Genomic DNA, 13,146 nt, shown 5'->3' on the forward strand with positions numbered 1-13,146 from the left:
CACCTCACATCGACTTCACATCCCCCGCCCCATGCCCTCCTAGCTCCACCCCTGTCTCATGCCCTCCTAGCTCCACCCCGGTCCCATGCCCTCCTATTTGCCCCCCATCAGGTGTCCTCTTAGCTCTGCCCCATCACAGGCACCTCTGCTACTGACCTGAGTAGGGCAATGTACTGGGTGTGTGGAAAGAAACCCATCCGACACAGTCCTTCTCTCTGGGAGCTGGCAGGAAGAGGGCAGGTCTGCTCTTAGAGACCACTGGATCTGGTGAGAGGGCTCAGGAGTGATTTGTAATTAACTTACAGATTCAGCAACTAGTGGACAAGCGTGATCGGCTTTACCCTTCCGCCCCCTGATGAGAGGCATCAGTGAACATTCTGTGTTCTTGGTCATTCACTTTTTTCTCTCCAAGAACATTCCCTGTGTCTTTCCTGTGGGCCAGGTTTTAGGACTATGGAGAGGAGATGGGGGAGCCGACAGCAGACCTGTATCCTTAGAGGAATCAGGTTCTCCTGCAAGAAACAGAAGTTAACCAACCACACCAATAAATGTAAAATTATAACTGCTATAAAGAGAAGCGCTAAGGAGGAGAGATACATGGTGGGATACAAGCACTGTGGGGGATAGTCAAGGAGGGCTTCCTGGACAAGGTGGAATTGGAGTTGAGATCTGGAGGAGAAAAAAGATGTTCCAGAAGAGCAGAGGGTCACCATAGGGCTGTGTACCAGGAGGAAACTTACTGGGCTTGGGGAATGTATAGGGAAAGTGATGACCAAAAGGGCTTAGAGCACGTTTAAAATCTGATCTCTCTTCTAAAGGGTATTGCCTACACAGTGTGACTCTGGGTGAGTTATTTCACCTCTCTGAGCACTGGTTTCCACTTCTGTAAAGTGGAGGGGGAGCTGTTACTGCACTGATATGGATGTTGAGGACTAAGGTGCCTGTGGCAGGTCTAATATCAGTAAATAATCCACATGCCTGGATAATTTTACTAATTTTTATTTTTGTCATCACCATCACTCTTCCAGAGGACTGATGTCTCCGCTTTGCTGTCCAAATTAAACAGAGTTTATCGCCGTGGGCATCTGGCAAGGTGACGAGGAGAGCTGGGAGCTACTTCCTGTTGATGTGCCAGACTTGTCACTGTTTGTCATGTGATCTTGTTTTGTCTAGATTCCAGAATTCTCTGAAGGTTTCTGGACTGGTTCCCAGCTGGCATGCTGGACAAATTCTGAAACACCTTGGTCTTATTTCCCTAAAATCTCCATCTACCTGAGAGACGAGAACTCCAGCAGATCATTCCGTATAACTATCCTGCCTCAGGTACGAATGTAGATTTGTGCTTTTGTCTTTTTAACATGAAACATGCAAAAGTAAAGCACTTCATGCATAATATATGCATTTCGATATCACATATGTATTAGGTAATGATTGCTATGATAATGCTGCATAACAAGCAACCGTAAAACACAGCAGCTTTCATCAGTGGGCTTTTATTCCTGCTCGTGAGTCTGGGCAGGTCTGCTGGTCTCTGCAGGCACATGTCCCTGGTCAGCTGGTAGTTGGCGAGGGATAGGTTGGCCTCGGTTTAGGATGGTCTCAGGTGGCCTCACTTGCATATCTGGTGTCTTGGTTGATGGAGAGATAAGACCATTGTCTCTCACCATCCTGGCTCACAGGGTGGCAGCAGGATTCTGTGAGACAGAAAGCAAACACACAGGGGCTCCAGAAGTCCAGCCCAGAACTGGACTCCTGGCACCGTATTTCCCAAACCAGGCCAAGGGCAGCCCAGGTTCTCGAGGGGAGGATGGAGATGCCAATTCCCAATGGCAAGAACTGCAAGGCCGTATCACAAGGGTGTGCCTACCAGGAAAGGTCAAGAATTGAGGACACTTTTGCAATAAGTACCAATAACACCAATATATGTTTAGTTCCAATTTATTTATAAACAGAAACTAAAACTGGATGCTCAGAGATGAAACTATGCATTTTTCCATATTCAAGCAATCATTGACTCCTCCTTCATCCTAAGCATCTGTCCTCGCCCGTCTCACCTCTCCCTGCTCTCTCCATCCACAGAGCCCTCACTCGCATCCCCTCTCACTCCCACCTCAGGACCCACCAGAGTGCCCTCCACACACCCCCACCCTCTCTTCCTTCCAAACCACTGCCAGATTCCTCCTGCTAAGCCGCAGCTCTCCACCCCACTACTGCCATCCTGGAGACTCGCCACTGCAGCTTTCCTTGACCTCACAGGACCCGCCGTGGTTCTCCAGCATGTTTCCTGCTGAACCCTTGACCTTCCTTCCCCTCTTGGTGGCTGTCCTCCAGTGCTGGGCGCCTGCTCCATCTCCTCACTTTGCTTCCCCTCCACTGCCTGAAATGCCCCCCTCCTCCCCACTCCCTCTGTGTATCCACATTCTTCCCATCCTTTAAGACCCAACGCAAACAACTCTTCTTTGTTGAACCTCTGCCGAGCAGAATGGTCCACTTGTGAGCTTGCCTTGCAAACTTATAATGCATGTTTTCTAGTCCACTCATCTGGCCCGGAATCATATCTTCAGGGTTGAGTTTATGCTGTTGCCTTTTTCATTTGACTTCTTTTTTCTTTATTTGCACACACACTTATATTTCTTCCCGCATTAAATTATTAATTCCTTGAAGATGAGATTCAGAGATCATCTTTCCTTTTCTAACACTGCTCTCTGGTGAGGGGGTGGTGCATAATAACTGTTTGTTGAATGGACAGATGAATGCGTCTTTGTTGCAGTTTGGTGAATTTGAGATAAAGGAGTGGGACTGGGGGATAGGAAAGGAGGAATAATTTCAGAAGAAAAAAGGAAATGATAAATATTGCCTTTCCCCTGTTCTCAATTTTATATGGAGAAGTGCATTCCAAAAATGGAGAGCTGTTAGGGTTAGGATTGAAAGCTTTAAGAGAAATAACAGCCCAACAGAGGACACAGACACGGAGCCGGAGGCTTGAGTTACACTCGCAGCACTGCCCTTGACTCACTCTGTAACTCTGAACGGTCACTTCTCCCTTTCTGTGTGTGTCTCTTTAAGTATAAAAAGAGAAATAATAATACCCACCAAAGACATTTTCAGAAGACTGCAATATCCCTGGATGAACAGCACTGCGTAGGGTGATGTGAGAATGATATGTTTTCAGCACCTTTAAAATTATGTGCTCTTTGTGATTAAATTTTGGTCAGGCCACCAGCAAAATGTGGACATTATTTCACCAGTGTGGTTTGTCACTAAACTTGAAACCCAGCTTGAGGACAGAGGTAAATGTGAGCTGGAGAATAAATGGCGTATGGGTGAGTCGACAGTCAGGGACTCTAAGCAGCAGGAGGAAAGCAGGCTCGCAGGGTGAGGTCTGTCATTACATCCAGAGCAGGCAGTAGCCATCTGAGCTGAAGATCCACTGGGGCCCATCAACCGCTTTCAGGACCAAGTGCTGGATGAGCGTGAAAAGATAATGAAGGAGGTCTGGGAGTATTGCATTTAATTTGCACATCTCTGCATAAGAATTCAGTTTTATTCTCACTTATGAGACTGTAGATATCTCTTGGTTGACTTTGACATGTCCACATTTTCAGTCTTTTAAAATCTGCTCTCCCCTGTTGTCCTGATTTCTTCTTCATCATCCCCATCCCAATTGCTTTCCATTGCCTTGATGGGAAAGGATGACAGTCAGGAACCATCACCTGATGAGAACCTCATGAACCCCATATTCTAGTAACACACCCTTGGGGACAGCGCTGGGGGCCTCCCTCCCAGCCCTACCTGATTGAAGCCCTTCCTGACATTCAGAGCAATCATCAAGGCTCCTGGTCACCCAAATCTTAGAATGAGGTCCCTACCCAGGACCATCCAGGCATCAGCAGCAGTAGATCGATGATCGGTTCTAAGTGCAGAAGAGTCATGTCAAAAAACAGAGTGCCTGTGCCCAGCTCTATTTTCCAAAACCACATGGGCTGAATCCTGTGTGTGTGTGTGCTTAGTCATTCAGTCATGTCCAACTCTTAGAGACCCCATGGACTGTAGCCTGCCTGACTTCTCTGCCCATTGGATTCTCCAGGCAAGAATACTGGAGTGCAAGGCCATTTCCTTCAGGGGATCTTCCCAACCCAGGGATCCAACCTGGTCTCCCCCATTGCAGGCAGATTCTTTACTACCTGAGCCACCAGGAAATCCTATTTGGCTTATTTTAAAAAGCATCCCCGGCCTACAGGGAAATTCTGATTTTTTTTCATACAATCCTAAAAACATAAATAGTTTCAACCTAAATACCACCAGATTGTCTATTTTGTGCTATTTAAGTTTGAAGGCAAGCATTTTACTCTGAGACCTAGCAACACTGGAGCTTTCTCAACATGTTACAAAATTTACAGTCTGGAGTTTTTACTGGAAATCAATGGGGACACACGCAGAAAGGTCAGAGTGAAAGATACAAATTCAGTTTGCATCATGTTTGTGTCAGTGTCATCAGTTGCATTTTATTTGGTGGTTTGGGGGGCTTTTATTATGGAATTATTTTATTCAAAGGTAGGAGTGTGTGTGTGTGTGTGTGTGTGTGTGTACTCTAGGACCTGCTTATAGGGCCTTAAATAGAAGTGTTTTAGTAGCAGCTAAATACATCCACTACCTTTTCTTAATTTATATTGACCCTCAGGAGAAGTTGTCTATTTCATTACACTGATCAAGCTCATCCATTTAACACACACTTACTGAGGCCCTACTGTGTGCAGGACATATACGAGATACCTAGGAGCCAAGAACAGAGTTGAAAATAGGACGATTCCTTGCCTTGAAGAAGGGTTTACAGATAGACAGCAATCAGTGCCTGGTTTAAAACTGCTGTACCTGCCCCCTGGACATGGCAGCTGGTTGATGTCCAGTGGGTGATGACTCCAGAACCACCCATTTGGGCCCTTGCACACCTTCCTGCCTGGAGACCCCCTCCCTCTTGTCTTCGCTGCACATGGCAAGTACACCGACGTTCATCTTCCTCATGCGTCACTTTGATCATGCGTGTTTTGATCATGCAGAGAACATGTTATTCATCTTTGTATTGCTGGTACCAAGGACAGTGTCCAGGCCTTATGAAGTGTTCAGTAAGTCCTGAGCAGATAGGTGGTAGGTGGATGGATGGACAGATGGATGACTCCTAGATGGGTGTACCTGTGTACAGTCAGAGGTGCTGTGCATGCTCCTGTACTTCAGCAGGTTCCTCACCAGGCACATGGTCCCAAGTCCTGGATGGCAGGGCTGGTATTGTCTTCTCCATTCTCTGCAGCTCCGATGGCACCTTGGAAGGTCTAAGCACACAGCGACCTCAACAGTTCTGTGATGTTGCCTGATCTGGGCTTTTTCTCTCTTGCTCTTTCCTCTTCAACAGCTTTACATTCAGCCCATGATGGGGGCTGGCCTGAATTATGAATGTTACCGGTTCGGCATCTCGCCTTCCACCAACGCACTGGTGATTGGTGCTACCGTCATGGAGGGCTTCTACGTGGTCTTTGACAGAGCCCGGAAGAGAGTGGGCTTCGCGGCCAGCCCCTGTGCAGGTAAGTGATGCTCCCGTCAGACAGGGAACCTCGGGAGAGCACCTGATGTCAGATAACTGACTTGGAAGCAGGTCTTGATGACAAGTCAATGCTGTTGAATTGTTTCACTCATGCCTGTCATCAACAATCAAATTCTTTGCAACAGAATGTACTGTGCAGGTTGCAGAAAGGAATCAGAATAATTCATGCCAAACTTTTAGTCCAGTGCTGTTGTTGTTTTTCAGTTACTAAGTCATGCCTGACTCCTTGAGATCCCATGGACTGCAACATGCCAGGCTTCCCTGTCCTTCACTATCTCCTAGAGTTTGCTCAACCTCATGTCCATTGAGTAGATCATGCCACCCAACCATCTCATCCTTTGTCATCCCTTTCTCCTCCTGTCCTCAATCTTTCCCAGCATCAGGGTATTTTCCAATGAGTTGGCTCTTCGCATCTGGTGGCCAAAGTATTGGGGCTTGAGCTTCAACATCAGTCCTTCCAATGAATATTCAGAACTGATTTCCTTTAGGATGGACTGGTTTGATCTCCTTGCTGTCAGTGCTGAGCACACAGCAAATGCACAATGAATGTTAGTCATTATAGTCATCTCTCATATTAAACTTAAAATGGATCTCATACCAGGAATAATAATACTTTATGGGACCTTGGGGATGAATTACAGTCTTTGGACAATGAAAGCAAAATGAATAAAAAAGAAAATTCATAGATAAACTGTGTATATATTCTTCTTCAAAGATATCCTCATTATGAAATAAGAGTTAAATGCCTGTCATTGCTATTTTCTGAATCCTAAAATCTTAAAACTAAGGAGTCCGTTTTTCTCATTCAATGTTTTTGAGGAGATGGTACGAGGATGACACAGCAGTATTATTCAGTGATGTCTAGCTTTACAACTGGGTGGCTCTTCAGAAAGACCAGGAGAGCACAATAAAGCTGATAGGGTGGTTAAACCCATTCCACTAGGAAACGTCTGTAGAGTAAGCAGTTTGCTTGAAATGGAGTGTTCCCATAGCACACGGTTTAGAGGGAGGATCAGGTACTTCTGACTAATAGCCGAAGCTAGCAAGAAAAAGGCAGATATCAGTGGCAGGAAATTGAATTGCTAGAGGGATGAAGAAAGCGTATGCACCAGGGTAGAGGCTGGGAGAGATGTTGCACTAAAGATAGGGTTTCAGAGGATGGAAAACATCCCACTGCATTGAATTCGGGTTCAGGAACATCCTTGAGTTGTGCTGATATCATGCTAAAGGTGATTGTTCAGTCACTCAGTCATGTCTGACTCTCTGTGATCCCATGGATTGCAACACACCAGGTTTCCCTGTCCTTCACTATCTGCCAGAGTTTGCTCAAACTCATGTCCATTGAGCTGATGATGCCATCCAACCATCTCATCTTCTGTCACCTCCCTCCCTTCAATCTTTCCCAGCATCAAGGTCTTCTCCAGAGAGTGGGCTCTTCACACCAGGTGGCCAAAGTATTGGAGATTCAGCTTTACCATCCATCCTTCCAAAGCATATTCAGGGTTGATTTCCTTTAGGATTGACTGGTTTGATTTCCTTGCTGTGCAAGGGACTCTCAAGAGTCAGCACCATAGTTCAAAAGCAATTCTTTAGCGATCAGGGGAAGAACAAGAAATGTGAAGTAGATAAGAACTAACAACAAAAAGATAAAACAGAAGAAAATTGAGGGTTATAGTGAAATACATGACTATTACGTAGTGAAGGAAAGAAAATATGAATTTGATTAAAAAAAAATAGCCTTAAACATTAGCTGTAGCTGTAGGACTGATAGGGAAGCTGCCGACCATCCTGGTAGCCTGCACTTGAACCAGACCTTCACTTTGACCTAAGACAAGTGGAGATATTTGGAAGGGAGTGAAGGAGGTGAGGGTATACAGGGAAAATGCCAAATGCTCACAGGTGACTTACTCAGGAGGTGAGGTTTCAGTTTTTATTTCTTACTGTCTAAATTGCTAAATCATGGTTGTAAAATAGAGGCCCAGTAAGTAAAGCAGGTAAGTGATGCTTCATATTCTCATTTCAACAACACTGTTTATTCCCACTAAGTAAAATAACAATATGGAAGACTGAAGATAAATAGCAAATAGAAAAATTGTATCTGGACTTTGTTGTTTAGTCTCTAAGTCATGTCCTACTCTTGCGACCCCATGGAATGTAGCCCACCAGGCTCCTCTGTTCATGGGATTCTCCAGGCAAGAATACTGGAGTGGGTTGCCAATTCCTCCTTCAGGGGATCTTCCCGACTCAAGGACCAAACCCATGTCTCCCACACTGGCAGGCGTATTCTTTACCACTGAGCCACCAGGGAAGCCCATCTGGACTATAGGCCACTTCATATTCTCTATAAATAAATCATCCCACCCCATGTACAATTTGATGTCTTGCAGTATATCTTAAATACCACCGTGGATTTCTTTGACTTTGCCTTAGTGAATAGACTCGGCTCCTTGAGGCTTGTCACTTTTTCAGTCATGAGTAAATGTTTACCTTTCAGGTGTGTATTCACCCTTTCAACCAGCTAGATTATCACTGAAAGAGTGCTTTCTCTGCAACCTGAAAGACTACTCTATCTCCCATGACCCTTTGCCTTCTTCAACCCAGAGGATCTAAGAAATAGAGCAACTTTCTCCACAATTTCTACTCTCTTGTTAAATACCATTAAAGTAGAGGCTACTCTGGCAACAGCCATTAAATTGTCCACTTAATATAGCAGAGAGCATAATCACTGCATGTTTCTGAGTGAATTTCTGTTGGAAATAGTTTAATATTAAGCATCTCTAAGTAGAGCGGAAATGGTATGGACCTAACAGAAGCAGAAGATATTAAGAAGAGGTGGCAAGAATACACAGAAAAACCAAACAAAAAAGATCTTCATGACCCAGATAATCACCATGGTGTGATCACTCACCTAAAGCCAGACATCCTGGAATGTGAAGTCAACTGGGCCTTAGGAAGCATCACTATGAACAAAGCTAGTGGAGGTGATGGAATTCCAGGTGAGTGATTTCAAATCCTAAAAGATGATGCTGTGAAAGTGCTGCACTCAGTATGCAAGCAAATTTGGAAAACTCAGCAGTGGCCATAGGACTGGAAAAGGTCAGTTTTCATTCCAGTCCCAAAGAAAGGCAATGCCAAAGAATGCTCAGACTACCACACAATTGCACTGATCTCACACACTAGCAAAGTAATGCTCAAAATTCTCCAAGCCAGGTTTCAACAGTACATGAACTGTGAACTTCCAGATGTGGATTTAGAAAAGGCAGAGGAACCAGATATCAAATTGCCAACAGCCACTGGATCATCGAAAATGCAAGAGAGTTCCAGAAAAATATCTACTTCTGCTTTATTGACTATGCCAAAGCCTTTGACCGTGTGAATCACAACAAACTGTGGAAAATTCTTCAAGAGATTGGAATATCAGTCCACCTTACCTGCCTCCTGAGAAATGTGTATGCAAGTCAAGAAGCAACAGTTAGAACTGGACATGGAACAACAGATGGTTCCAAATTGGGAAAGGAGTACCTCAGGGCTGTATATTGTCACCCTGCTTATTTAACTTATATGCAGAGTACATCGTGTGAAAAAGTGGACTGGATGAAGCAGAAGCTGGAATCAAGATTGCCGGGAGAAATATCAATAACCTCAGATATGCATTTGATACCACCCTTATGGCAGAAAGCGAAAAAGAACTAAAGAGCCTCTTGATGAAAGTGAAAGGGGAGATTGAAAAAGTTGGCTTAAAACTCAATATTCAGAAAACTAAGATCATGGCATCTGGTCCCATCACTTCATGGCAAATAGATGGGGAAACAGTGAAAACAGTGACAGACTTTATTATTTTGGGCTCTAAAATCACTGCAGATGGTGACTGCAGCCATGAAGTTAAAAGACGCTTGCCCCTTGGAAGAAAAGCTATGACCAACCTAGTTAGCATATTAAAAAGCAGAGACATTACTTTGCCAACAAAGGTCCATCTAGTCAAGGCTATGGTTTTTCCAGTAGTCATGTATGGATTTTCTTTCTAAAAAGAAAGCTGAGCGCCGAAGAATTGATGCTTTTGAATTGTGGTGTCAGAGAAGACTCTTGAGAGTCCCTTGGACTGCAAGGACATCCAACCAGTCCATCCTAAAGGAAATCAGTCCTGAATATTCATTGGAAGGACTGACGCTAAAGCTGAAGCTCCAATACTTTGGCCACCTGATGCGAAGAACTGACTCGTTGGAAAAGACCTGATGCTGTGAAAGATTGAAGGCGGGAGGAGAAAGGGACGACAGGGGATGAGATGGTTGGGTAGCATCACCGACTCAATGGACATGAGTTTGAGCAAGCTCCAGTAGTTGGTGATAGACAGGGAGGCCTGGCCTGCTGCAGTCCATGGGGTCACAGAGAGTCAAACATGACTGAGCAACTGAACTGAACTGAACTGAAGCAGAGCTACATTCTTCCCTGCATTTCACCATGCATTCTTTGTTAGGTGTTCTTATACAAGTTTTGTTGCTTTTTTTTTTTTTTTAATGTATTTAAGTTCTTGGTACTTAAACATTAGATTTTACCAGCTGTGGGAATATACTCTTTGTCTCCTCTTTAGTGCAAATTGTTTAGCCATTAAAGTAATTACATCCCTCAGGGCAGCAATTAGGAGCCAGACAGTGGAATAAAGTGCCATAGTAAGTGGAAGAGATATGCTGCCTTTCTTTTTTATTTTTTAAAGTGTTTAAGTAATAACATGTTTGAAATGAAATTTTTTCAGTTGCAAGGAGCCATATATTATGCACATACTTGGGAACACCCAGATGTAACAAATGCTAACGTTTTGTCATATTTTCTTCAGAAATTCGTTGTAGAAATAGATAAATATAGCCAACACCCTATCCCACTGCTTTCCCAGAATTACTCCTTATGCTGAAATTTGTGTATATTCTTTTCATAATTATAGCATGTTTATAACTTCACTATGTGGCTCTAAGTATCTTGGATTAGTTATCTATTGCTGTGTAACAGTTACCCGCAAATTTAGCAGCGCTTCACAGCCTTGTGCAGGTGCTGAGGGTCAGGAATTGAGAGGGGGCTCAGCTGGGTGGTCCTGGCCCAGAGTCTCTTATGGGGCTGCAGAAACCTGAAGTCTAGAGGAGCGCTTCCAAGCTCACTCACTTGGTTGTTGGCCAGAGCCCTCTTTCCTTGCCATGTGGAGCTCATCACTGGCCAGCCCAAATGTTCACAAGGCAGGGCACTGATCACGCCAGAACAATGACCCCAGAGAGAGAGAGAGAGAGAGCAAATAGAGTCCCTGACATGAAACCACGGCCCTTTTATAATCTAATCTTAGAAGTTTGTGTCGTTTTTTAATCTATTGTTTAATCTATCACGTAAGCCTACACTCTTGGTCACACAGAACCACCTTGGTACTATATAACCTGGCAGAGGACTACATGGAATAAATATTAAGCAGCCGGGAATCACAGCAGGTCATCTTGGAAGCTGCCTACTCAGTTCAGTTGCTCAGTCGTGTCCAACTCTTTGCAACCCCATGGACTGCAGCACTGCAGGCCTCCCTGCCCATCACCAACTCCTGGATCTCGCTCAAACTCATGTCCACCAAGTCAGTGATGCCATCCAACCATCTCATCCTCTGTCGTCCCCTCTCCTCCCTCCTTCAGTCTTTCCCAGCATCAGGTCTTTCCCAATGAGTCAGTTCTTCACATCAGATGGCCAAAGTATTGGAGTTTCAGCTTCAGTGTCAGTCCTTCCAATGAATATTCAGGACTGATTTCCTTTAGGATGGACTGGTTGGATGTCCTTACAGTCCAAGGGACTCTCAAGAGTCTTCTCCAACACCACAGTTCAAAAGCATCAATTCTTTGGTGCTCAGCTTTCTTTATAGTCCAACTCTCACATCCATACGTGACTACTGGAAAAACCATAGCTTTGATTAGACAGACCTTTGTTGGCAAAGTAATGTCTCTGCTTTTTAATATGCTGTCTAGGTTGGTCATAGCTTTTCTTCCAAGGAGCAAGTGTCTTTTAATTTCATGGCTGAAGTCACCATTTGCAGTGATTTTGGAGTCCAAGAAAATAAAGTCTCTCACTGTTTCCATTGTTTCCCCATCTATTTGCCATGAAGTAATGGGACCTGATTTTTGAATGCTGAGTTTTAAGCCAGCTTTTTCACTCTCCTCTTTCACTTTCGTCAAGAGGCTCTTTGTTTCCTTTTTGCTTTCTGCCATAAGGGTGCTGTCATCTGTATATCTGAGGTTATTGATATTTCTCCTGGCAGTCTTGATTCCAGCTTGTGCTTCATCCAGCCTGGCATTTTGCATGATGTATTCTGCATAGAAGTTAAATAAGCAGGGTGACAATATATAGCCTTGATGTATTCCTTTCCCAAATTTGAACCAGTATACTTTTCCATGTCTGTTTTTAACTGTTGCTTCTTGACCTGCATACACATTTCTCAGGAGGCAGGTAAGGTGGTCTGGTATTCCAATATCTTGAAGAATTTTCCACAGTTTATTGTGATCCACACAGTCAAAGGCGTTGGCATAGTTAATAAACCAGAATTAGATGTTTTTCTGGAACTCTCTTGCATTTTTGATGATCCAGTGGCTGTGGGCAATTTGATCTCTGGTTCCTCTGCCTTTTCTAAATCCAACCTGAACATCTGGAAGTTCACGTGTCACATACTTTTGAAGCCTGGCTTGGAGAATTTTGAGCATTACTTTGCTAGTATGTGAGATGAGTGCAACTGTGCGGTAGTCTGAGCATTCTTTGGCATTGCCTTTCTTTGGGATTGGAATGAAAACTGACCTTTTCCAGTCCTGTGGCCACTGCTGAGTTTTCCAGATTTACTGGCATATTGAGTACAGCACTTTCACAGCATCATCTTTCAGGATTTGAAATAGCTCAACTGGAATTCCATCACCTCCACTAGCTTTGTTCATAGTGATGGCTTCCTAAGGCCCACTTGACTTCACATTCCAGGAATCTTGCTCTAGGTGAGTGATCACACCATCGTGATTATCTGGGTAGTGAAGATCTTTTTTTCTATAGTTCTTCTGTGTATTCTTGCCACCTCTTCTTAATATCTTCTGCTTCTGTTATGTCCTACCATTTCTGTCCTTTGTTGTGCCCATCTTTGCATGAAATGTTCCTTCGGTATCTCTAATTTTCTTGAAGAGATCTCTAGTCTTTCCCACTCTATTGTTTTCCTCTACTTCTTTGTATTTGATCATTTAGGAAGGCTTTCTTATCTCTCCTTGCTCTTCTTTGGAACTCTGCATTCAGATGGATGTATCTCTCCTTTTCTCCTTTGCCTTTCTCTTCTCTTCTTTTCTCAGCTATTTGTAAGGCCTCCTTAGACAACCATTTTGCATTTTTTTCCCCGTGGGAATGGTTTTGATCACCCTCTCCTGTACAATGTCACGAACCTCCATCCATAGTTCTTCAGGCACTCTATCTATCAGATCTAATCCCTTGAATTCCTTCTCCAAGAATACTGGAGTGGGTTGCCATTCCCTTCTCCAGGGAATCTTCCTGACCCAGGGATCAAACCC

General features: G+C 44.1%; 1 protein-coding gene across 1 annotated transcript in view; it reads left to right on the plus strand.

Moving 5' to 3' along the window:
• Nucleotides 1-13,146, plus strand: part of BACE2 (beta-secretase 2) — a 107,534-nt gene that overhangs the window by 74,314 nt on the left and 20,074 nt on the right. The window contains exons 7-8 of the mRNA XM_025292132.2: nucleotides 1,174-1,323; nucleotides 5,408-5,576. Of these exons, the coding sequence (XP_025147917.1) occupies nucleotides 1,174-1,323; nucleotides 5,408-5,576 (319 nt within the window). The remainder of the gene's footprint in view (nucleotides 1-1,173; nucleotides 1,324-5,407; nucleotides 5,577-13,146) is intronic.

The sequence above is a fragment of the Bubalus bubalis genome, chromosome 1 (genome assembly GCF_019923935.1).
Source record: "Bubalus bubalis isolate 160015118507 breed Murrah chromosome 1, NDDB_SH_1, whole genome shotgun sequence".
Classification (NCBI taxonomy): Eukaryota; Metazoa; Chordata; class Mammalia; order Artiodactyla; family Bovidae; genus Bubalus; species Bubalus bubalis.